Source organism: Dipodomys merriami, unplaced genomic scaffold (genome assembly GCF_024711535.1).
Source record: "Dipodomys merriami isolate MVZ:Mamm:240054 unplaced genomic scaffold, mDipMer1.0.p SCAF_599, whole genome shotgun sequence".
In the NCBI taxonomy this organism is placed as follows: Eukaryota; Metazoa; Chordata; class Mammalia; order Rodentia; family Heteromyidae; genus Dipodomys; species Dipodomys merriami.
Genome location: NW_027206178.1, coordinates 322,879 through 348,408, shown reverse-complemented (window position 1 = coordinate 348,408; position 25,530 = coordinate 322,879). Strand labels below are relative to the sequence as shown.

Sequence of the window (25,530 nt, the reverse complement as noted above, 5' to 3'; positions counted from 1 at the left end):
ATTCCTTAGGAGGGGCTGTGTGGCCAATCTTTGTCCTGTCCCTTTCTCTTGCAGACAGACACAGGAAACATAATGGTAAAAATGAGTGATGTCATGATCTGATTGGTATTCCTAAAACTGCCACTTGGATGTATTAACTTTGAAAAAGCCTTAAAAATATGGTTAGAAAATTTATCAGTATATGATTTGCTTTCATTGATACTCTGCAATTGGATATGTTTTTTTAAAAGGCATATAGGTGGGCTGGGAAGGTGGGTCAGTGGTAGAGCACTTGCCTTGCATGCATGAGGCCCGGGCTCAGTTCTTTAGCACCACATAAGCAGAAAAGAAACAACCAGAAGAGGCACTGTGGCTCAAGTGGTACAGTGCTAGCCTTGAGCTGAAGAGCTGAGAGACACCGCCCAGGCCCAGAGTTCAGGCCCACAACCAGACACCCCCCACCAAAAAAAGGCATATAGGTGTTAAGTCTAGCTTCTTGGTACAGTACTGGTGATTAATTCTTGCATTAACAAAAAATGGTCATTTGAGTTCAAAAGTTTTTAATGTATATCTGTTTTGTTTTTTTTTTAATTGTATTTTATTTTATTTGAGAACATACTGTACAGGGGGGCTACAATTACATGGGCAGGATAATGCATACATTTCTTACCAAGCATTGCAGCCTCCTCCTTTGTTTACCCTTCACTTCCCTTCCCCGCCTCCCCCCTCCCCCCACCCAATTTTACCCCCCTCCCCCCCACACACCGACATTGTAAAGCTGGTTTTGACATGACATTTTGTACTTCTCATTGTTGCAACAGGTCCACCTGAATCCTTAAACGACTTGTTTGTCCCCATCTCCTCCACATGTTATACTTACATCAAATATAGTGAAAGCGGGGGTTACACTGTGGGGGAGGGACATACACAGCAACAAAGAAATAATCTTATAAATGCGTTAAAAACACATGCATGAAAGAAACGAAAACATTAAAATACATATTTAAGGGTTCATTTTCCTAACATCACATTATCTGACCTTTTCCGCTTGACTCATACCTATACTAGATATTGCAAATAAGGGAAACCATGGGACCTATGCTTCTTTGGGCCTGGCTTACTTCACTTAATATAATTTTTTCCAAACCTTTCCATTTCCTAACAAATGGGGCAATGTCATTCTTTCTGATGGAGGCATAGAATTCCATTGTGTATATATACCACATTTTCTTGATCCATTCATCTACTGAGGGGCATCTGGGTTGGTTCCATATCTTAGCTATGGTAAATAATGCTGCAATAAACATAGTTGTGCTGGTAGCTTTAGTGTGGTCTTGTTTGTAAACATTTGGGTAAATGCCCAAAAGTGGGATTGCTGGGTCATAGGGGAGATCTATGTGAAGTCTTTTGAGGAACCTCCATACTGCTTGAGCTGAAGAGCTGAGAGACAGTGCCCAGGCCCAGAGTTCAGGCCCCATGATCAGACCCAAAAAAAAACGTTCACAGCAGTTAAAAGATGCTTTTGTGAAATTAATGTGATATATTTTGTTGTTGTAGTTTGCAAAGTCTGGGTATTGTCCCTAAGCATTTTTATGCTCAAAGCCAGCACTCTATATCTTGAGGCACAGTGCCACTTCCGGCTTTTTTCTTTCTGCTTATGTGGTGCTGAGAAATCAAACCCAGGGCCTCAGGCTAGCAAGGCAAGTGCTCTACCACTGAGCCACCTTCCCAGTCCCTAACAAGTACTTTTCTCTCTGGGCTATTTTTGAACACAATTCTAAGATCTCATTACCCAGAATAGCTGGAATAATAGGCATGAGTCACTGGCACTTTGTTTGATGTATTTTGTAAATTTTAATTATGTTTTAAGATTTTTGTTTCACTATAATGTACAATGTTCTACACATATATTTTGATATATGTATATATTTCTGATGACAAATAATCTCTAAAAATGTATATCTTTCTATACATAATATATATATATATATATACATATTTCTGAAGACAGACTTCTTTATAACTTTTATGCTACTATTTTTGACTTTATCTTTCCAAAGATATAGTCTACTTTTCCAAAATTTTCCTAGCAATAAATCACTAATATTTCAATAGAATGTAGTTTATTACTTTCAAGGAAATTTAAAATATACACATGATATTGTAGTAACATTTATATTATATTACATGAAATAATTCTGTTCAAACTTAAAAATTTGTGTGAAGTGGAGGGGAGAGAGGAAGTTATATCATACTGGTTAGGAATTTGCAATACTTCAAAAATCTATTCCATAATTTGTCTTATGCACATAGTCAAACTACTTCTTATGGTTTCATTTTTTGTTTATTTGCTCAAAATTTTAATATGGATTCAACCACAGTGGTAACATTAAAATTATTAACCAGGGCGCTGGTGGCTTACGCCTGTAATCCTAGCTACTCAGGAGGCTGAGATCTGAGGATCACGGTTCAAAGCCAGCCCAGAAGTGGCACTGTAGCTCAAGTGGTAGAGCGCTCGCCTTGAGCTGAAGAGCTAAGGGACAACACCCAGGCCCAGAGTTCAAGCCCCACGACCAACAAAAAAAATAAATAAATTAAATAAATAAAATTATTAACCAAAAACATAGATTCATAGATTCATAACCAAAAATCATAGATACATATCAGACTTTCAAAAGTTAGCACTTACGATGCTAATAATAATTTTGGTGAAGATGATGATGACCACAGTGTACCCTGATAATGACAATGTTGTGATTGAAAAGGAAAACACTTTACTGAGAAAATTTTGATAATTCATCTTATCTAATGGGCAGAGGCAGAGTGGTAAGAAGAAATCTAAAGTGCTTCCACAATATACAAATATATATATATATATGTATATATATACATATATATATCACTAATATAGCTGGCAGCTATATTAGTGATATTTTTAGCGATAAGGACCACAGGTGGAAATAATTGATTTAGGGAAAAAACTCTGATATTTCTAAAATTTATATTAAACAGATACAAAATAGGTCTGTTTAGACATCATCAAAATGTCTACAGCCAGGAATATGAAAAACAATAATAAAATTGGGGGTCTTATTGAAGGGAAGAGAAAAAGGAAATTCAGACACAAGTGTGAGCAATGTGAGCAACAGTGTGGACAAGATTGGAAGAAAGCAATAAATAAGGAAACAAAAAAGTAATAAAAGATTTTCAGAAGTAAAGGAAGGAAAGAATTTGCAGGAAGATATTCAAGGAAATATGCCACCTGGATTTGAAAAGTAAGAGGACATAGAGAAGTTCAATAAGAACAGTGTTTTGGTGAAGTCATATTGATAAAATTTTTGAAATATGAATGTGAAGCCATAAAATTCTGGATCCATGAGTTCAACATATCCTGTTGATTTTAAATGTTGGGAACAAACACTTTCATCCTGATCTTAGAAGAATTATACAGGGGCCATGATAGGATGGGAAGCAGAAACAAAGGAGTAGGCTACAATTCTTGATAAGAAATGTACTCATTATCTTGCCCGTGTAATTGTAAGCCCTCTGTACAGTATTTTCACAATAAAAAAGAAATGTACTCATTATCTTGCTCATGTAATTGTAACCCCTCTGTACAGTATTTTCACAATAAAAAGGAATGAAAAAGAAAAAAAAGAAGCATCCCTCATGTCAATTATGGTGCCTTTTTGGTAGCTTACAGAATGTGGAAGGCACTGTTTAGGCCTGTTCTTTTCCAACGGATACACCCAACACTACCAAAAAGAACAACAACAAAAAAGAATTATACAGATACAATTGTTCTGAACTTTACTTAGCGGTATTCTGTATAAATTTTTAATTGTGAAAATGCTGTACAGTTACAATTACATGGGAAAGATAAGGAGTACATTTCTTATCAAGCAATGTTGCCTCCTCCTTTGTTTCCCCTTGCCATCCCTTCTCATATCCCCCCCCCTAAAGTTTGTAAAGTTCGTTTTTGAATATTTTTGGGGGGAGGTCTGGTCGTGGGGCCTGAACTCTGGGCCTGGGCGCTGTCCTTCACCTCTTCAGCTCAAGGCTAGTGCTCTACCACTTGGGCCATAACACCACTTCTGGCTTTTTTTCTTTTGGCATATGTGGTGCTGGGGAATTGAACCCAGGGCCTCATGCATGCAAGGTAAGGACTCTACCACTGAGCCACCTTCCCAGCCCCATTGTTTTTGAATATTTTTGAAGCCTTTGTTTAGCCAGGAGTTTATACATTGAACTATAACTCAGACAAACCTAACTTGTCCTACAGTTCCAATTCTTGGCCCATGTATCCACATCAGTTTGGGATATTATTGAAATATCTTTAGATATGTTTGGATATCTTATCAGCCTATTCATAATAAATGTCGGACAAGTAACACTAAGTATTAGGTTGAACATACAGCTTTACTGATGTGATTGAAGATTCTCTGAATTTATTCTTCTTTAGAATAGAAAATTCCTCAATAGCCATTGAAACATCATAACTGCCATATAGTGTATTTTAAACTCTAGTTCTTATTAGGGATATTTCTATGTTGAAATAACCCTATCAATCAACCTACCACAAATTCAAGTGCTCTTATAAACTTCAAGCTTTTATTGAATGGAAGAGTTCAGATATTACCCTCACCACTAGGATTAAATGCCTAAAAAGATAAGACATTTTGCTTTAGTGCCTTTCTTTCATTTTCTCATACCCATTTTCAAGTAGGGAAGGATGATGATATAACAATAATACAATGGTAACTTGTATTAACACAACATCTAGGATCTAGTGTAAATTCAGATGCTTACTAATTTGTCCAGATTTTGTGGATATTTATATTTCTCCTGGGAAAACTAATGAGCTCCAAGAAAATGTCCCTAAGGAGCCTTTCAATTCTAATATCACTGTTCATCTCAAAATGCTTTAAATTCGACATCCTCTACTGTGGGCGTAGGGTTATACTGTGCAACTTTTCTCCTCAGAGAGTGAGTACTGCCCTATTGCTTAACATGGACAAAGTACCTTCATACATAGACTGGGCGTGTGCAAACAAGTAGTGGTAGTTAAACAATGTTCTTAGCAGTTTGTAAAGATGAAATGGAAATAGAGCAACTATGAACTCAAAAGGAATGTGCAAAAAAGACAAAAGCACAAAGTAGAATGTGCCAAGGAAATGCAGAAGTCTGATTTCAAATTATGTGCTCAGGTGTGAGGGTGTGTTCAAAGTATAGCTTCAGAAAATGTAGTTGGATATCTTTGGGGGAAACACTGCTTTAAACTATTCTGGGATAATTGTACAAGTAGAAGCCCCTCGCTCTGACTCTAATCAGCCACAACATCATCAACTTTGGGACTATTTTCCACGTGAAAAGTGAGAAAAAGAGGGCTCATTACATTTAGTGTTCAGGTTGAAGTAGTGGAAATCACATAATTTTTCTTATAAGTCTTCATTTATTTTGGAGCATTACAGTAGGAAAAAGCCAAGTAAATATTTTGCATGTACCTAAATTAATTGGGATGTATTATATTGGTCTCTCTTTAACTGGGAAATTATAGATTATGTCTTTTTATACTCTAACTTGGGACAATGATCTATCTGCTGTCAGTTATTTTCTTCTCTTCCCCATCTTTTGCCCTTCCACTTACATAATTTTTATTTAAAGAGACATATCCCATATGATATTGGATATCTTCCTGCCTAATTCAGTGCAAGATATACATTAGACTCATCCAGATATCCCCAACACATGTACCACCATGAAATCTTATCTTACATAGAAATCGTGATTTTAGAATGTCTGAGGAGGTGGCATCTGTCATTTTAGAATGACTCTAAATGATACTTACATGCAATCATGTTTTAAACCAATATGCTCCTCAGTAGATGAATGAATTGACAAAATGTGGTATATTCAAACACAGTAGAATTCTATGCTTACAATTCATAAGGAATTGGAATGACTTGGAAAAATCCTACTAAGTAAAATAAACAAGACACAAAGAAAGATTCCATGGTTTCCCTAATTTGTAATAAGTAGGGAATATCTAGGATAGTCCTAGAAGTTGAACAGAATGGCTCAATAGCTATGTATAAGATGATGCTGAGCAAAATGAAGTCCTACATATGAAAACAGAGGTTTTTCTTTGTGGTTGTTGTTTTTAATGTACTATGTGGTTTCTTTTTTCTTTTGTGTTTTCCCCTATGTTTTGTCCCCTGCTATATTTGATTTCAGTATCATGTGTCATTGTATATACATTTATCTTAATGTGGCAAGGGAAGTGGAATAATAAAATGGTGAGACAAAGGACAAATGGCAAACTAATGCAGTAGCAATGCACACAACACAACATGTTTGAAATATACATTACAACTTGTGAGGGGTATTGAGGTCAAGGAAAACTGAGGAAAGTGAGGGGGGGTAAAAAGTTTGACTTGTTATGTACTCACTACCTTACAATTACTGCAACCCCTTCTATATATCACCTTGACAATAAAATTAAATTGAAAAATAAGCTACAAAAAATATAATTTCAATGTGTTGGTATGGTAAATATTATTCTATTACCCCTTTTTTTATCAAAGGGTCATCAACTTGAAGGTTATCAAACTATACAATATTTTCACAATATACTTGCCATTATTTTGGAACAAAACATTATTTTAATATTATCTCATACTAACCCGAAAATGTTCAATTCTATGGAAACTCCTAACTTATAAAACTGAATAATTGTAAAGAGGACAGAATATATATGTTCTTTAAAATTCCTATGACTACTAAATACTCATTTTCAAATTCTGAACATGCTATACCAGAGACATTTAAAACAGTATCTGTTTGCACTTTATTTAATTCTGCAATAGATGCAGTTTCCAATGGGATGTTACACATTTAAAAGTCAACAGATAAAATAGCCATTTTCTGGTAGAAGATAAAACTATGACCTATCTATAACAATTAATTCCTGAAGAGTTAACATTTGTTCATCAGAGTAAGCTATTATTTCTATGACAAAAATCCCAAGTTTTTATGCCCAACAGTTTACAACTTGTAAGGTGCACCTTAAAATTCCCTAAATTTATATCATGACTAGCTTATCACTACTGTGAAAATATACTGCACTTCTGCTGTGATACACTCCCAGTTGTGTAAAGAACACTACACTAAACTTTGCTGCAACATTTCCCTCCAGCGGTATTCTTGAGATCAGAACACTTGCAAGTATTATTTATTTTTATGTTATTATATATTATTATTTTATGTATCATAGATATTCAGGAGATCTGAATATCTGAATATTAAGATCTGAAGATTATGGTTCAAAGCCCACTCAGGCAGAAAGTTTTCTTAGATTCTTATCTCCAATAAACTGCTAAAGAAAAGCCAGACAAAATTGGCACTGAGGTTCAAGTGGTAGAGCAGTAGCCTTGAGCAAAAACAGTCTCAGGGACAGTGCCCAGGCCCAGAGCTAAAGCTTTAGTACAAACCAAACAACAAAAACGAAATAAAAACACACCTCAAACCTAGCTTTTTACTCATTGTATACAGACGTATGTAATTAAGGAAATTTCTTCCTGTGCTATGTATAGGTAGAAGAAAAAGGATGACACAATTATTCTCTTCATACCATGTTACACCAAAGTCTCAAAAAATTGCTCTTTTTCTAAATTTATAAATCAATAGTATCCATTTGTTAGCAACTCTTGCTAGATTTTTCACATTATCATGCTATACATGAATTAATGGAATTATCTATTAACTAAGTTTTAATTATACCTCACTTGAAAGAATATTCTAGGCAAATAGAATGCCAGAATCATTTGTGAATTTCTAAATTAAATCTTCTACTTGAAAACAATTTTGTAGTATCCTATAGAATATGAAATTACAAGCAAAAACTACTTATTTTAAATCTAAATTCTAATTTAGCCAGGTCTACAAAGTCCTACATGAGATGAACTTTGCTATTTCTCCAGGCTTAAGCTTTTGTATTCCTTCATAATTTCTTTGTAATCCAACAGAATGATGCTTACTTTTTCAAATATTTGGTTGGGAATCATGAGCTATTTTCTATCGAGGAATGTTCTGTAATGAAGACAGCATTTAAAACACAGGTGAGGATTATGTATGAGTTGTATATAGGAAACTTGAATTCTCAAAACATAATGACATAATTAACCCAAACTTCCAACTTTGTATTCCTTTCTTGTTCTTTGGATTGTTTTATTGAGGCAAAATTATACTACCTGGTTGAGGGAAAGTATCGTTATATAATTCCACTCTCTAATCTCCTATCTTAATTTGAGTGCTAGAATCCCAGGTTTGTATCACATTGCTCTGCCATATTTTGTTGGTTTATTTAATCTAGAAACAGGCTAGCAATTCTGAATTTCTCCAATGATCTTATTCACTAGACTGACTGCTCAGACTGTTTATGTACAATTTTCAAAAACGTTCTAACATTTGACACAGGATATGAACATTTTCAGATGCACCTGCAGGGGTCTCTGTTTCATTCCTCCATGGATCTGATTCCTTTAATAATGATTACTTGATTTTCTTACTATCTCTGTTCCGTAACTTTGTAATATTCTCAAGCTTTTCTGGGAAAGTTCACTTGAGGGCTTTCTAATATTAAAAAATTATCACTTGTTCTAGTTTTACTCAGGACATATTTTCTATTACTTTCTAACTTTTCTACACATTCTGAGAGTTGTTTCATATATATGTGTTTGCACATATAAGTGCCTCTGTTTATGTGCATGCTTTTATGTATGTATGCCAAAACCTCAAGCTCTTATTCAACAGTCTTGCTCATAACTAGTATTCCATCACTTGAGCCATTTCTCCAATGCAACTTTTGGCTGGTTAATTATAGGTAGTGTCTCAAAGACTGTTCTGCCCAGGCTGGATGCAAACTGAACTTCCCAAACTCCTTTACATTCTTAGGTTTCATCTTTCCAAGAGTATCAGATTTTAAACTAGTTACATTTTTGTGAGTGTAAAGTCTAAGCTATAGCCCAGATTTTTAACTCAATAATACATATAAAGATAGATGAACATACACATTACACACCTTGAGTGTACACTGTTAGAAATGGGATCTTAAGAGGGGTGCCAATGACTCACGCCTATAATCCTGGCTACTCAGGAGGCTGAGATCTGAGGATTGCAGTTCAATCCAGCACAAGTAGGAAAGTTTCTGAAGAACTTATCTCCAATCAAGTGGTAGAATGCTAGCCTCGAGCTGAAGAGTAGAGGGAGAGTGCCCAGGCCCACAAACATCAAAAAAACAATAAAAGGAAAGAAAGGAAAAGAAAAAAAGAAATGTGATCTTATCCACCAATTCATTGCTAGTATAATTCCTGCTCTCTCAACATGGCATTATTTCCAGTTAATTCCATGCTCTTATATCCGAATTGCTTTGGAACTAGAATTATTCCTCCCTTCTACTTTTCACAAAATTCCATGATTAGCTGTCATGATTTAGAACTAGTAGAAGAAACAGAGTGGCCTCATCCTTCATATTCCACTTAGTAGTAATGCTTTCTCTATATCACACCCATAGATCTACCTACTGGCCTTGGCTTTATTATTTCAAAATTGTCTTATTTGCAGAGTCTTCTATTCTGTATTGAACCATTATACTTAAACATAGAACTTCTTTTTCTCCAATTATTCTTATTGTTTCTCCTACTGTTAACTTATGTATACTTGGGAAATAATGCAAAACACACACAAATAAATGTTTCTGAGACCTTCTTCCCACTCAAAATTTGTCTTAATTTACAGACCACTTAGGAAATTTGAACTTAAAGTACTCCAGGATAATGGTTTTTTCATGTTTTTTATTGTAAAAATGGTGTACAGAGGGGTTCAAAACTGACCCAAGGGAGAAAAATTTATGTGGCTTATCTCCAATTAGTTGGAAATACAGCTGTAGCTTTAGTGGTATAGTAGTAACCTTAAGCAAAAATGCTTAGGGTCAGTGCCCAGACCCAGAGTTCAAGTCCCAGAATCAGCCCCCAAAATTAAAATAAATAGAAGACAAAATAACTCCAGTTATGGCTCGTGATAGTATGCCTAGTTTGCATGAAATTCTGAATTTGATTGCCACCAGCAAGAAAAATACACAAACCAACAGAAGATGTTTCCAAGGAATCTCCAAGTCTTCTTTCACTTGGGTACTATAATATATAGTACATAACCAGTCAAATCTGACACTATGTACATGCCTTAGTGTGAATGTGTGTACATACATGCACAACCGCTCACCAGTGATTTGGCATTATCCTGCCCATGTAATTGTAACCCCTCTGTACAGTATGTTCACAAAATAAATTAAAAAAAGAAATGTCATGAACATGGGACTTGTGAGATCGAGAAATGTTCGTGTGTTCCATGGCACTGCCTGTCAGCAGAGGGACAGCGTTATCTGCTAGACTGCGCATGAGTGGGCTGGTGTAACTCAGGCACCCAGGTACATTGATCAGTAGAGCTAGGAAGCTGGGAGAAGCTTACAAACCCCGTGCCTTCACCCAGAGAAGTCCCTGTGAAGCTCAGACCCACATAAGAGTGCAAAAGGAGGGAACTCAGACAAGAATTTTACAGGGAAATGGAGGTTTCCAGCAGATACAATCTATTTCATTAGCAAGCTTGGATCCTCAGCACACACAGCCAAGGGGTTCAAGCCAACAAAGCCATAAACAAAGCCTTGCCACCTCCCTAGGCCCTTCTGTACACTCCAACTTGCCTTGATGTGAAGCCCATCACAGCCAGGAAGGTAGAACACACAGTTTAAACTCGTCCCTGCCTGTTCTCTAGAACACTGCTGTGAAAGCTATGGGACCTCTGTCATTTTAGTTGAGAATCCACACTGAACAAACCCTCATGCTTCCCCTTCCCCCAGCTCATGCCAACTCTTCTCCGGTATCTGAGCGATTCTGCCTCAGCAAGTCTGCACATATGCTGTATCAGGCTGCAGGAGATCATTTCACAGGAGAGGGAAGAAAAAACAGGCATAAATCTGAAAGTTCAGGTAGAATTCCAACCTAGTCCACAACCACCTCCAAACCATTCCCCTGTAGCAGATGGGTACCTCTGCCTGAATAGAAATGGCGAAAGTCATCGAGGAATTCATCTCATCCCTTGGTTGCAGTTTTTCCTGCTTTGTGGAGAACATGCTCAGAAATCCCTTGAACTCCCTGGAGTAGATGCCAATGTTATATATACACACTCAGAAAATAGTGCATGTAACTGCTCCGTGATCAGATTCTCTATGTAGAATCAAAGGCCAAGGGTCCTAGCGGTAGAAAGTGATGTGTGAGCAGGGTAAACTCATGCAGAATACATCTCTATTACTGGATGGTCATTGGTAAAGTTCAAGATGTAAGAAGCCTCTCAAAATGTCACCCTGACCTAAGCAGATGGTGACAACAGGAGCTGTATCCCCTCTTCAGATGTTGTCATGGTAGCTCACGCCAAGGACTGGCAGCAAAATGGTCTAGAAAAGCTGAGAGAAACAGTGGACACATTAGTGTTCAGAAACATATCCAATCATGTGACCTTCCACAAGGAAAGTGTTAGACTGAAGGACCAACTGCTTCTCTCTGTACCAACATTAGACACAGCACTCCGATTCACCCATTAGGATGATGATCAACTCATGTGATCGCTGCTAAGCTGAGAATATAAGAAGGGATGGGAGGCCCTATGTTCAGAGCTAAAGGTGCCCTTCATCACAGAAATTAAAGATGGCCCTGAAGGCACCTCCTCACACTCAGAGAATACACACTTATCTGATAACCTGAATGATTTTTCTCCTGTGCCCGTCTTCATTTAAACATGAAAAATGCCCTCAAAAATTAATCCATGGAAACCGTAATACCATAAAAAGCAGCTTTCCAACCCCAAGAATAACACTGCTCCCAACCTTCTCACATGCAGTCATTGAGCCAACCAGATGACATTGTTAATGGGACACTCAAATGTCTCTGCAAGTGTCCAGACAGAGGCCTGGCCTGCTCATAGACCACGTTGTTCCTGACCATACATAAAAAGTCCCAAGCTATCAGCCTGGGGCAGTCCCCTCTGGAGGCTCCAAGGTATCACAACTGGAAAATTCAGGGCAGTTGACAGCAGTCTACGTGCGTTCAGTCTGAAATGCCTACTTGAAAGACTCAGAACCATATGCTGAGTGCCTGAAAGGCTCAAACAACTGTCTCAGCAAAGATACCAAGGTGCCAGAGTGGATAACCCTTCATCCAGGACCAAGGTCAAACATCTCTAGATGAAATGCATATCCAAAAATATATCTTGGGCAGAAAAATTTTAAATGAATAACAGTCTCCAGGCTTTCTAAGATAATGACTGGTGAGAAATGATACCATGGAAGGAAAAGGGAGAAGGTCAGGTCCTCCTATATTTTACCTCATCTTGGTAAATGTCTAAGATGCCACACTTTGCCATCAACTTTTCCAAGAGCAGAGGACATGCCCACTCCCCCTGGGAGGAGTGGCGACTGGGCCTGGGACAAGTCTGTTGCATTTAATATGTAGTCTAAAGGGAGAGAGAGCCATCTCAGAGGAGACCTTCGTACAGATGTGGCTCACTGAGGACTCTCTAGATATCAGGGTCATATGCTCCCTCCTTCTCTGGGATCTGCCAGGTCTAGAGAGGAAGAAAACATTTCCTCAGTGCTGCTCTAGTCTCCTATATCAATCTTTGGGGTCACATTCAATAGTTCTATATTCCCAACTACCCGGGTGATGAAAGTAGAAGGATCATAATGTGAGGCCAATCCAGGCAATAATACAAGAACTCTTGATTCTTCTCCAGAACCAAACTCTCAGCCTTCCCAGAAATCCCTTTCCTCTCCCAAGGGTGGCTCAGGAGCTTCCATCATTGGGTTGTATCGTTACCCCCTCTCCACCAGGGCCCTCTCCAGCTGTGATGAACACCTGAAGATTGAGTTGCCTAGTTCAGAATCTCAGCAAGAGAACTCCACAGGGAGGCAGCACGTGGCAACAGAATCTTTCCCATTTTTATAGTCAAAAAGTAATTGGTACACAACAACATTAAGAGTCATTACCCTTACAAAAAGTTTTACAGGTTACTCTGGATCTGACTAAAACAATCAGGGTCAAGTATTCTCCATCTGGAACTGAGAGTGCCTTCAAGATAATGGTCTCTGAGGACAGAAATAACCAATATCTGCTTTAGCCACGCTTACAGCAGCACAGACTCATGAGGGGGGTAGAAAATCATGAGCAAACCTACCTACTAAGATAACACAGGACTTAAATCACTTCTGCCACCTTGACCTAGGCTCTCGCCTCTACTTTTTCCTGGATGCAGACACATCTTCTCCATCATTATCTACTTTCCATTCAAGTACCCCCTGTACTTCAGGAAAAAGGAAGTCATCTTTCCACCACCAACACCCCCCCCAGGCTGAGGAAGACCTCTCCCAGTCAGAAAATGAAAGCTAAGTTCCAGAACACTTGCTCATAGACATCTTTTGGATATCACACCACCTATTTCCACAGGCCTGCTAGAAGATTGTTAAAGTCAGAAGTGCTCACCACCTGTTCACCAATGATCACCCAAAGACGACCTCTTCTCCAAGAATAACTCAGTGTCATCTCTGCCAAGTGAAAACTGGAGTCATTCCACAGAAAAGCACAAAGCAGGGCAGACCTATGGCCATGCACTTTCAGCTCAATGAATAGTGGGCACTGCAGCCATCACCTGAGAGTACCACCCTAGCTCAATACGCAAGGAAGGACCCGGCACAAATGGCCCCATTAGAGGAAAACAGCCCAGCTGCCAGACTCAAGAAAAGAACTGGGCCCTAACTCCAAGCACGTCACAGAAAATTCAAAACTGGATTCCCACGCTCCTACTGGGCAGACCCAGCATCCCCACAATCTACCCCACAGCTGGTCCACGCTGGCCTACCTAGCCCAGGTCAGTGGGAATCCCAGTGGTATTACGGACACACTGACAGTTCAAAGAAGTAAACAGAGAGCCATCTTTAAAAGCACTAATATTTGGAAAATTTTCATCTGGCAGCTCTCAAACATGCTAGTCTCAGGACCTCTTAATACTCTTAAATTTTGAGAGCTCCCAAAGAGCTAATTAAAAAGGTAAGGTGGCTCAGTGGTAGAGTGCTTGCCTTGCATACATGAGGTCCTGGGTTCGATTCCTCGGCACCACATAAGTAGAAAAAGCCAGAGGTGGCACTGTGGCTCAAGTGATAGAGCGCTAGCCTTGAGCTGAAGAGCTGAGGGACAGTGCCCAGACCCAGAGTTTAGGCCCCACAACTGACAAAAAAAAATGTTAGTAGAGCCAGGAACTGGTGGCTCTCACCAGTAATCCTAGCTACACACTCAGGAAACTGAGATCTATAGATTGCTATTAAAAGCTAGCTGGAGCAGGAAAGTCAATGAGATTCTTATCTCCAATAAACTACTCAGAAAACAAAACAAAACAAACAAACAAAAAAAACCAGAAGTACAACTATAACTCAAGTGGTAGACTACAGCTCAGGATCAATGCCTAAGTGCTGAATTCAAGCCCCAGGACTGGCACAAAAATAAATAAATTAAATAAAAAATAGGGGATACACATGCATTAGCATGTGCACGCACACACACACACACACGAGAGAAACAGACAGATATGTTAAAAAGTAGAACTCAGCTAATGAGCAAAGCATCAGGTATTGAGTCCTAGTTTCACAACCCAAACAAAAGAAAATTTAGAACTCAAGTGCTTATGGTAGTTTTGTAAACTTAAGAACAAAAACACTGGGGATGGGAAGGTGGCTCAGTGGTAGAGTGTCTTGTATGCATGAGGCCTTGAGTTCAATTACTGAGCACCACATAAGCAGAAAAAGTTGTAAGTGGTGCTGTGGCTCAAGTGGTAGGATACTAGCACTGAGCTAAAGAGCTGAGGGTCAGCACCCAAGCCCACAGTTTACTCCACACAACTCACCAAAAAGAAAAAAGAAAGAAAGAAAAGAAACACTACTTATTAATATACACTTATTGAAAAAAAACTGTATTTTCCAAAAAAGGTAAAATTTCAGCAGAATAGTCCCACTGTTTTACATCTTTAATAAATCTCTTCATCCTTTAGCCTAATGAAAGACACCTGTATTCTCTCATCTGCTTTTATACTGTCTGTTGGGTTATGTTGTTTCAAGTATATGCAGAAAATCTACCTTACAAAGTCACTTAGTTAGAAAAGGAAGAAGTATTTTAGTTGCCTTCTCAGATTATCAATAAAGCTAATGCTGGCATACTCCTTAATATTACACTAAAACTCAACTAGTGGTCATCTCTTAAAATTTAGTTGTAATGAGATACATAGCAATGAGCCTGAAGCTATACCATAAGATTTTCTGCTTGGATGTATTAAATTAAAATCAGTTAGTCTTTTCTTTTCTTTTGCCTGTACATGATTTGCTAACATCACACATTAAATAATGGGAAAATACTCACACTGAGTCACACAAATCTTCCAAATGCTGACCAACTGTCCTGAAATCAATGAATATAGCTGGTATTATCAACACAGATTTCATCAGCATAGTCTGTAAACAGCACTGGGAAGCTACAAAGCTCAACAGAGCAATAAATACATTCTACAAAATTGAAACTTAGTTTGAATGTGTATCACGACTCATACATCGTTGCTTTTCTCGTCGTAAAGGCTCATTTCATTCACTTTTAAGAAATGTTCACCAAATAAAATTCTAGTCTCTATGACCACTTGTATACTTCAGAGTGAAAATGTCATTCCATGGCAAAGTAAATAGTTCATTTAAACACTACAAATGGGCTAGGCACTGGTGGCTCATGCTTGTAATCCTAGCTACTCAGGAAATTAAGATCTAAGGATCATGGTTCAAAGCCAGCCCAGGCAGAAAAGTCTGTGAGATTCTTATCTCCAATGAACTACTCAGAAGAAGCCAGAAGTGGTGCAGTGGTTCAAGTGGTAGAGCACTACCCATGAGCAAAAAAGCTTAGGGCAACATCCAAGCCCTGAGTTCAAGTCCTAGGACCAGCTTAAAAAAAAAAGACAAAACTGAATTCATTGGATTCCACTTTCTTAAAATAGCCAATTAGCAGATAATATGTCTTAGAAATATATCTAATTAAATGTTAAAATAAAACAACCCTTAAGATTCATTTGTCCAGAAATTACATTTTATACTAACTGCCACATTACCTAATTACTATAAAAAATGAGCAGCTTCAACATTCATATTTTCTAAGAGATACAGGCTTTAAATTGTGGAGGCAGGGAGGGGTAAGATTGTCACTCATGTTTTAGGTACTACCACCTTTTCTGCCTCAATTCAAGATGGGATTAAGGATCCCACAAGTCACGAGGCACAGATGAAGTATCCAGAGATATAAAGAAACATTAGCCAAACTGAGGACAAACTCTGAAAAGAGCAATCTTTAACTGTAATCACTGGCAGGGGTGTATGAACAATATCAGTATGAGGGATGCTAAGAGGAGTCTGACAGGGAAAAAAAAAAGAAGACATAAGCAAGAGGCTGACGTGTCTGAACACCTAGATGGGGGAAAGTTGCAAAAAGAATTCTACATGAAAATTCTCACTGCAAAAAAGAGAGAGATGCAGGGTGCCAGTGGCTATCCTTGTCAGACTGCTACTCAGGCAACTGAGATCTCGGGATCACAGTTGGAAGCCAGCCTAGAAAGAAAACTCCATGAGACTCCTATCTCTAATCACAAAAAATACACTGGAAGTAGAGGTGTGGCTCAAGTCCTTAAAGGTCTAACTTTAAGCAAAGAAGGTCAGGGACAGCAAGCAGACCTTGAGTTCAAGCCCCAGGACCAGCACAGGCGTTGTGCGTGCACACACACAAACACACAAATTACTCTAGTAATAATAAATAATCTAGTAATAATATTAATAATAATAATAAATACCCTAGTAATAATAAATACTCTAGTAATAATAAATACATTGCATCTTCCCACTCTGATTCTGAATTTTCATATTACCTTTCTTCTCTTCTTCCTCTTCCTCATAAAATTCTGCTAGGGAAAATGCTTCTGAGTTGTTCTAATTCAAATATTAGAGCCTCTAATTCTTCTCCACTCAGAGAATTAAGGAAAGATTTCACCTGAATGAAAATAATAAAATATTGTGTAAATATTAATGAAAAAAATCTCATAAGGAGAAAAGACTGAAGAGCTCATGCCAGCACAGGTGTGTGTGTGTGTGTGTGTGTGTGTGTGTGTGTGTGTGTGTGTGTGTGTGTGTGTGTGTGTGTGTGTGTGTGTGTGTGTGTGTGTGTGTGTGTGTGTGTGTGTGTGTGTGTGTGTGTGTGTGTGTGTGTGTGTGTGTGTGTGTGTGTGTGTGTGTGTGTGTGTGTGTGTGTGTGTGTGTGTGTGTGTGTGTGTGTGTGTGTGTGTGTCTTGGTCCTAGGGCTTGAACTCAAGGCCTGGGGGCGTAGCTTTTGTGCTCAAGTCTAGCACTCCATTATTTGAACCACAGCACAACTTCCAGCTTTTTGGTGGTTAATTGGAGATAAAAGTCTCAAAGACACTCTTATCTGAGCTGGCTTCCCACCATAATCATCAGATTTCATTCTCCTAAATAGCTAGGATTGCAGTACCCAGTTCTTTTTTTTTTTTTTTTTGCAGATCCTGGAGCTTGACCCAGGAGCTATCCCTGAGGCTCTTTGTTCTGAAGGATAGCGATATACACTTGGAGCTACAGCACTACTTCCAGCTTTCTGAGTTGTTTATCAAAAATAACCTGTCTGGTCTGGCTTTCAATTAACCTCAGATCTCAGCCTCCTGAGCTAGGATTAGAGCCAGAACTAATTTTTTTAATAACCATAACACTAAAGGGTAGATATTATAGGAAAATAGACAGAATTTGTATTTCCAAAATTAATATAGGCCAAAAGATAAATGAAAATTATCAGTGCTTAAGCATGACTTCGAAGCCCAGGCAGGAAAAGCCATGAAACTCTTATCTCCAATAAACCACCAGAATAAATACTGAAAGTGTTGCTGTGGCTCAAGCGGTAAGTGCCTGCCTTGGGCTGAAGAGCTGAGGCACAGCACCCAGGGCCAGAGTATAAGCCCCAAGACCAACGAAGAAGAAGAAGAAGAAGAAGAAGAAGAAGAAGAGGGAGAAGAAGGAGAAGAAGGAGAAGAAGGAGAAGAAGGAGAAGAAGGAGAAGGAGAAGAAGAAGAAGAAAAAGAAGAAGAAGGAGAAGGAGAAGGAGAAGAAGGAGAAGAAGGAGAAGAGGAAGAAGAAGGAGGAGAAGGAGAAGGAGGAGGAGGAGGAGGAGGAGGAGGAGGAGGAGGAGGAGGAGGAGGAGGAGGAGGAGGAGGAGGAGGAGGAGGAGGAGGAAGACAAGAAAGATTGGCTTAGATTATCAGAGGAGATGAACTAACAGGAAATTATATACAAATTAGCAGCTATAACAGGCTTTTTGACACCTAAAAACCCATGACACTGGAGAAAAAACAGAAAATGAAAGACTAAAGTGAAAGAAAAGGATATCTTATATTAAGACCTCTGTTCTATTTCTTTTTGCTTATGTGGTGCTGAGGAATCGAACCCAGGGCCTCAGGCATGCAAGGCAAGCGCTCTACCACTGAGCCACCTTCCCAGCCCTGTTCTTTTTCTATAATTTTAAGAGAAATAACATTTGACTTATTCACTATTTCTAACAATTAAACAGTAGGGGATATTTTTCTTCTATTATAATATTTCCAGCAACGCACATCTCCTTCAGAGACACATTTCGTTTTCCAAATATACAAAGTGAAAAGAAACCATGCAATGTTTTTTCTTTGAAGACTCTTTTCAGCTGGGAGTTTGGGATTGGAATTACCTTTATTTCACTTTCTTGGGAAAGCATCGCCAGAACTTCTAGATGTTCTTGAAGTTCATCAAAGGGTAGCTCACAATGAGTTTTCTTGTCTGTTTCCATGGCTACCTCATTGGAGGTCTTAGCTATTCTTTTTCCTTGGCCTCTTACTCTAAAACCTAAAAAGAGATGGAAGCATAGATGCAGCAAATAATAAGAGCTCAAGGGAAAGTTTTTAAGAGTGGAAAGAAGCAAAGCTAAGTTCCAGTATAAAGTACTACCCTTCATTCCTGGACAGCAAGTCAAATTCACTAAGGATCAGGAGCTGCAAAAAATAAAAAAGAAGCTAAACAAAATTTGATGTTAGACAGCAGCACCTAAGGAGCCACATGCATTTCCAAAAGTGGTTTCAACAATAACCTAATAAGTAATCTTGATAGCGCTCAGGATTTTGTACTGCACTGACAGAGGCAACTGCAGAAAGAAAAGAGCTGGCTGTTTGTCTAAGCATTAGACAAACCCATAAAAAAAATCCAGCCCATAAAAAATGCCTTAATTTTATAATGCATTGATAATTCTTTACAAGAAAACACACTAACAAAGTCCCAAGGTAACAAAGGGAAAAATTCAAATTAAAAAAAAAAAACACACAAACAACAGAAAACAGCAATCAAACCAGTAAAGGTAACAGTACCTGAGACAGTGCAGAATTCCGGTTCATCAAACCCTTAGTCATTTTAAATACAGGATCCCGTTCTGCTATTACATCCATTGTCTTCTTCCCAATGAATTCTAAGGCATCTAAACTCCCACTAATAATGTCCTTTCCCTAGATAGCAACATAAATGTCATTACTACTATACTGGGAAAATACATTTGCATATATTGTGGGGGGTTTGTAGCAGTCCAGGGACTTAAAACTCAGGGCCTAGGTGATGTCTATGAGCTTTTTTCCTCAAGGATAGTACTCTACCACTTGGGGAACAGCTCCACTTCCTACTTTGTTTGCTGGTTCATTAGAGAGAAGAGTCTTGCAGATGTTCCTGCCTGGGCTGTCTTTGAACCACAACCCCAGGTCTCAACTTCCTGAAGAGTTAGGTTTACAAGCATGAACCACCAGTGCCCAACCATTTATATGTTTCAATTCTTTAAGAGTGACTTACAATACTAAGTACTGGGAAGAATGTGGAACAGCAAGGGAAATAAATACACACCGCATGTGGAACCATAGTAGGTTCTCCTCTTTGGAAAACTGCTGGCCAGTATCTACTATGCTACATATGTGTAGTGGTTCATCAGAAGACAGCTTAATTATACAGTGCTTGCCTAGCATGCATGAATCCCTGAGAACAATTCCTCAGTACATCAGGAAATAGCACTGTGACTCAAGTGGTAGAGTGATAGCCTTGAGCAAAAGAAGCTCAGGGACAGTGCCTGGGCCCTGAGTTCAAGCCCCAGTATTGGCCAAAAAAAAGACATAAACAAAAATATTCAGAGCAGCCGTATTTGTGATAGCTACAACACGGAAACTATTTCAATGCTTAACAACTGTGGGATAAATAAAATATGACATAGTGACAAAATGGAATACCACATCCAAAATACAACATGGTCAAATAATACAAAAATGTTGTGGAAGAAGCTAGATACAAAATGTACTATAAGTATGTAAAGTATAAAAGCAAACAAAATTAATCTAAGATAAAAGTCAGGACTATAGTTATCTTCCTAGAAGGGGCATACTGTCTCTTAAAGATTCTGAACAATGCCGGGCGCTGGTGGCTCACGCCTGTAATCCTAGCTAATCAGGAGGCCGAGATCTGAGGATAGCGGTTCAAAGCCAGGCCGGGCAAGAAAGACCGTGAGATCCTATCTCCAATAAACCACCAGAAAACCGGAAGTGGCGCTGTAGATCAAGTGGTAGAGCGCTTGCCTTGAGCTGAAGAGCTGAGGGACAAAGCCCAGGCCTAGAGTTCAAGCCCCACAACCGACAAAAAAAAAAAAAAAAGATTCTGAACAAGTTCACATTATGAAAATTCACTGTTTTAATTTTCAGTATGAAAATTAAGAAAAAATATAAAGCATAAAGCTAAAGTATAACCAAATATTGTAGTGTAGTGCATGCCTATAATGCCAATACTCTAGAGACTAAGGTATGAGTATTGTGAGTCTGAGGCGAGCCTAAGCTACATTCATATCCAGTCAAGGATGCTTGGGCTACAGAGTGAAAAGAATAAAAAGAGAATCCAAAGACACAGTGTATGCCTATAATCACAGCTGCTTACAAAGTAGACGCAGAATTGTAGTCCAAAGCCAGCACAAGCAAAACCTATGATCAGAACCAAAAACAAACTAGCTATTTCTGCTTTCTAGTTGCCATCGTATGATTGATTCTGCTTTGCCATGCCCTCCCTGCCATTTTGAACTGACATCACTGAGAATATAGAGCAAAATAATGACTACTCCCTGTAGATAGATAGATAGATAGATAAATAGATAGATAGATAGATAGATAGATAGATAGATAGATAGATAGATAGATAGATAGATAGATAGACAGACAGATAGATAGACAGATAGATAGACAGGTAAATAGGTAGATAGATAGAGGCATGCAGAAGAAAGGACTAAGGATGTGGCTCAAGTGGTACTTCATATTGCCAAAAGAAAGAAAGAAAGGTTCCAATAGCCAGGCAATGGTGGTCTGCTGACTCGTGCCTGCAATCTTAGCTTCTCAGCTAACTCTGAAGACTGAGAGCTGAAGATCATATTCGAAGCCACCCAGACAGGAAAGTCCATGAGATTCTTATTTTCAAATGACTTCTCAAAAAATTTAGGAAATAGTGCTGTGGCTCAAGTGGTAGAGTGCTAGCCTTAAGTACAGAATGGGTCAGGGACAACACTCAAATCTTGAGTTCAAGCCCCAGGACTGGCAAAAGAAAAAAAAATATTGATCTGCACATAGTAAACATTTTTCTAAACAAGGGGAAACTATAGTCAGAGACAGATCAATGGTTGGCAAATGCTGTGAACAGACAGAAAGGTGTGGCTACAAACTGGCATGAAGGAACTCCCTCAGATAATGAAAATATTCTTATATCTCAGTGAGCCATACAAATACAGAAAATATTCTGTATCTGTGCATCACAATATACTGTGATTATACAGTATTAACATAACCATTATTTCTCAACACAAAGGCATATTGCAGAAAAAAAGTTTTACTGTATGAAAATTATAGCTCAACTTTGTCCTAAAAGACTATGCTGATTCTTAGTATGGGAATCAATATACATTACAAAGATGAGTATGTTTCAAGAATAATTAGTTCTGTTTACCTTTAAAAATCTTATACTAGATCAACTAGTACACCAAGTAATTTAACTATATTATATCAAACACTCTATTATGGAGAGAACTTTTGCTTTCAAGTTCTACACTTGCCTTCCTATACAGCAACTAGAAAACCAGACAAAATAGAAGAAAGAACTATTTTTAGATACTACACAAAAGACAAAAAAAAAAAAAAACACTTTGGTCCAGGAGAAAAGAGAAACAAAGTCAACGCCACAGCTGGGCTTTCTGCCTAGAGAAAAGTTCCAAACCCCAACACACAGAGGAGAACCTACAGACAACAGAACACTCACAGGCAATGTAAGTCAGGGATAAAGTCTGGCATCAAGGAAGGCTGAAGCAGCTACTACTTTAAAGTCAAAAAACTTCAGAGGATGCAGCTATATAAGTAAAATGTTCCAAGAATCTACAGATGTGTTGATTTGTATGTATCTGAGTAATACACTGTTCAAACACTAGGTAACATCACACAGTTGGGAGAAGAACTAGCATAAGTAGTAAGCAACACAATCCCCATAGCTCAAGCTATGCTGAAACATCTGGTTTTTTAAACAACCAAAGTGAACAGATTTCACTGAAAACCTGAGGAATAAGAGTGAATTCAGAGGAATCAGGGCGCAGCAGTAAAGATAAACTAGTCCTTAAGATTGAAGGCTAAAAGACATACAATGGAAGAAACAAAGCTTCTTCAACCACTGGTGTTGGGAAAAGTGGGCAGCCACATGCAGAAGACTAAAAGTGGACCCCAGCCTACCACCATGCACCAACATCAACTCAAAATGGATTAAAGATCTTAACATTAAACCTGAATCTCTGAAACTACTGCAGGACAGAGTAGGAGAGACACTTGAACTTATAGGCACAAGAAGAAACTTCCTGAACAGAGTCCCAGAGTCACAAAAAATTGGGAGAGTGACTCGACAAATGGAACTACCTTAAAATAAAAAGCTTCTGCACAGCTAAAGCTATCGCAACCAAGCTAAAAAGACAACCAACTAATTTGGAAAAATATTTACCAGCAATATATCAAACAAGGGGTTAATATCCAGTATATACAGGGAACTCAAGAAACTAATCCCAGGGGAAGGGGAAAAACAAGTCGTTTAAATGAGGATACAGGAGGACCCGTCGCAACAATGAGAAGTACAAATTGTTATGTCAAAAAAGAACTTTACAACTTTGGGGGGGCGGGGAGGATTAGGTGAGGGGGCCAGGGGGGAGGATGGGAAGGGATGGGTAGGGGAAACAAAGGAGGAGGCTACAATGCTTGATAAGAAATGTACTCATTATCTTGCCCATGTAATTGTAACCCCTCTGTACAGTATTTTCACAATAAAAAATAAATTAAAAAAAAAAGAAACTAATCCCTCCCAAACCTAACAAACCAATTACTAAATGGGCAAGGGAATTAAAGAGAGACTTCTCAGATGAAGAGATAAAAATGGCAAAGAAACACATGAGGGAATGTTCACCATCCCTGGTGGTGAAGGAAATGCAAATAAAGACAACCATGAGATACCACCTTACCCCAGTCAGAATGTCCCATATCCACAAATCAGCCAATGACAAATGCTGGAGGGGACGTGGAGAAAGAGGAACCTTATTACACTGCTGGTGGGAATGTACACTTATACAACCACTTTGGAAAGCAGTCTGGAGGGTCCTCAGAAAGCTAAAGATTGACCTCCCTTAAGACCCAGTCATACCACTTCTAGGCATCTATCCTGAACAACAGGAACCAGTATACAAGGACACATGCACCTCCAGTTTATTGCAGCACTGTTCACAATAGCTAGGATATGGAAACAAACCAGATGCCCCACCACAGATGAATGGATCCAAAAATTGTGGTATCTATACACAATGGCATATTATGTAGCCATTAGAAATGACAAAATAATGGAGCTAGAAGAAATCATGTTGAGCGAGGTAAGCCAAAAGCAAAGAGACAAATGGTGTATGGTCTCCCTGATAAGTGGATGTTAAATCCAAAATGTTAGGTGATACAACAAAATTAACAAGACTTAAGAAACAAAGAACTTCCACTCATCTGGGCAAACCACTACTAAATAACTCCATGCTGCTGATCACATGTATGGTATATATGTGTACACCAGAGGAGAACCAGGAAGATGACACAGAACTAGAGGGAATCAGGGGAAAACATACAACAGCGGGACCCATCAGCTGCACAGGACATTGACCAAAATGAACTAAGCAACTTAATGACAGCTATGTGAGGGAGGGAACAAATGGGAAAGAGGGAACAGCTGATACTATGCAAAACAAAAGAAATGTACATACCACCCAATGCGGAAGAAATAACTGTATCACAAAGCTCATAGAACTCATAAATGTTATACCGTAATAGACGATTTGTTCCAGGAAAGTTAGAGTGTGTTTGTGACTTTAACAGCATCACTATCCCACAATACTCTGAAATTGGGGAAATTATGTAATCAATCACAATAAAAAAATAAAAATTAAAAAAAAAGATTGAAGGCCACACTAGACTCCCTCTAAACAAGCCTAACAGAGAAGGAAATGTTGACACTGTCCAAAAAGAAATGTACTCACACCTGTAATCCTAGCTACTCAGGAAGCTGAGATCTGAGGATTGTGCTTCAATGCCAGTCTGTGAGACTCTTATCTCCAATAAACCATCAGAAAACTAGAAGTGGCATTGTGGCTCAAGTAGTAGAGCATTAACTAGCCTTGAGCTCTAGAGGTGAGAGGCAGCGCCCAGGCCCAGAGTTCATGTCCATGACTGATAAAAAAGAAATGAACTCTTTACCCAACTTATATAACTGTAACCAGTATCTTTTAGTAACAGTTAAAAAGTTTTTAAGTATGAATCTGAATTGGGAAAGCAGGACAGGGTCACTGGTGACTCATGCCTATGGTCCTAGCTACTCTGGGCTGAGATCTAAAGATCACAATGGAAAGCCACCAGGGCAGAAGAGTCTGTGAGACTTTCATCTCCGTTTATTTATCCCGCAAAAACCAGAGGCAGGGTTCAAGTGCCAGCTGTGGAGGAGGGAGACAAGGTAGACTGTGAAGACGGAATTCAAGCTTTAGTGCCAGAACATACACATTAAAAAAGAAAGAGGCCGGGCACTGGTAGCTGACAACCATAATCCTAGCTACTCAGCCTTGAGCAAAAAGGTCAGGAACAGCACCCAGGCCCTGACTTCAAGCTCCAGGAACATCACACACACACACACACACACACACACACACACACACACACACACACACACACACACACACACACGCACACACACACACACACACAGACACACAGACACACAGACACACACAG

General features: G+C 38.7%; 1 protein-coding gene across 49 annotated transcripts in view; it reads right to left on the bottom strand.

Moving 5' to 3' along the window:
* LOC138813404 (protein FAM114A2-like) overlaps positions 1-25,530 on the bottom strand; it is a 185,365-nt gene that overhangs the window by 98,211 nt on the left and 61,624 nt on the right. For 26 of the 49 annotated variants that reach the window (XR_011367801.1, XR_011367793.1, XR_011367785.1 and 23 more), the window contains 5 exons: positions 19,549-19,683; positions 19,136-19,179; positions 18,879-19,033; positions 17,026-17,147; positions 15,489-15,527 (listed from right to left, as the gene is read on the bottom strand). The exons of 6 other annotated variants lie outside the window; for them this stretch is intronic. Coding sequence is in view for 16 of the 43 variants with exons in the window: in XM_070001814.1 (XP_069857915.1) it covers positions 19,027-19,033; positions 19,136-19,179; positions 19,549-19,683 (186 nt within the window). In the remaining 27 variants the exon portion in view is untranslated. Of the gene's footprint in view, positions 1-896; positions 11,495-15,488; positions 15,528-17,025; positions 17,148-18,878; positions 19,034-19,135; positions 19,180-19,548; positions 19,684-25,530 lie in introns of those variants that run through there. 17 more of the 49 variants (XR_011367787.1, XM_070001823.1, XM_070001805.1 and 14 more) reach the window with 8 other exon arrangements.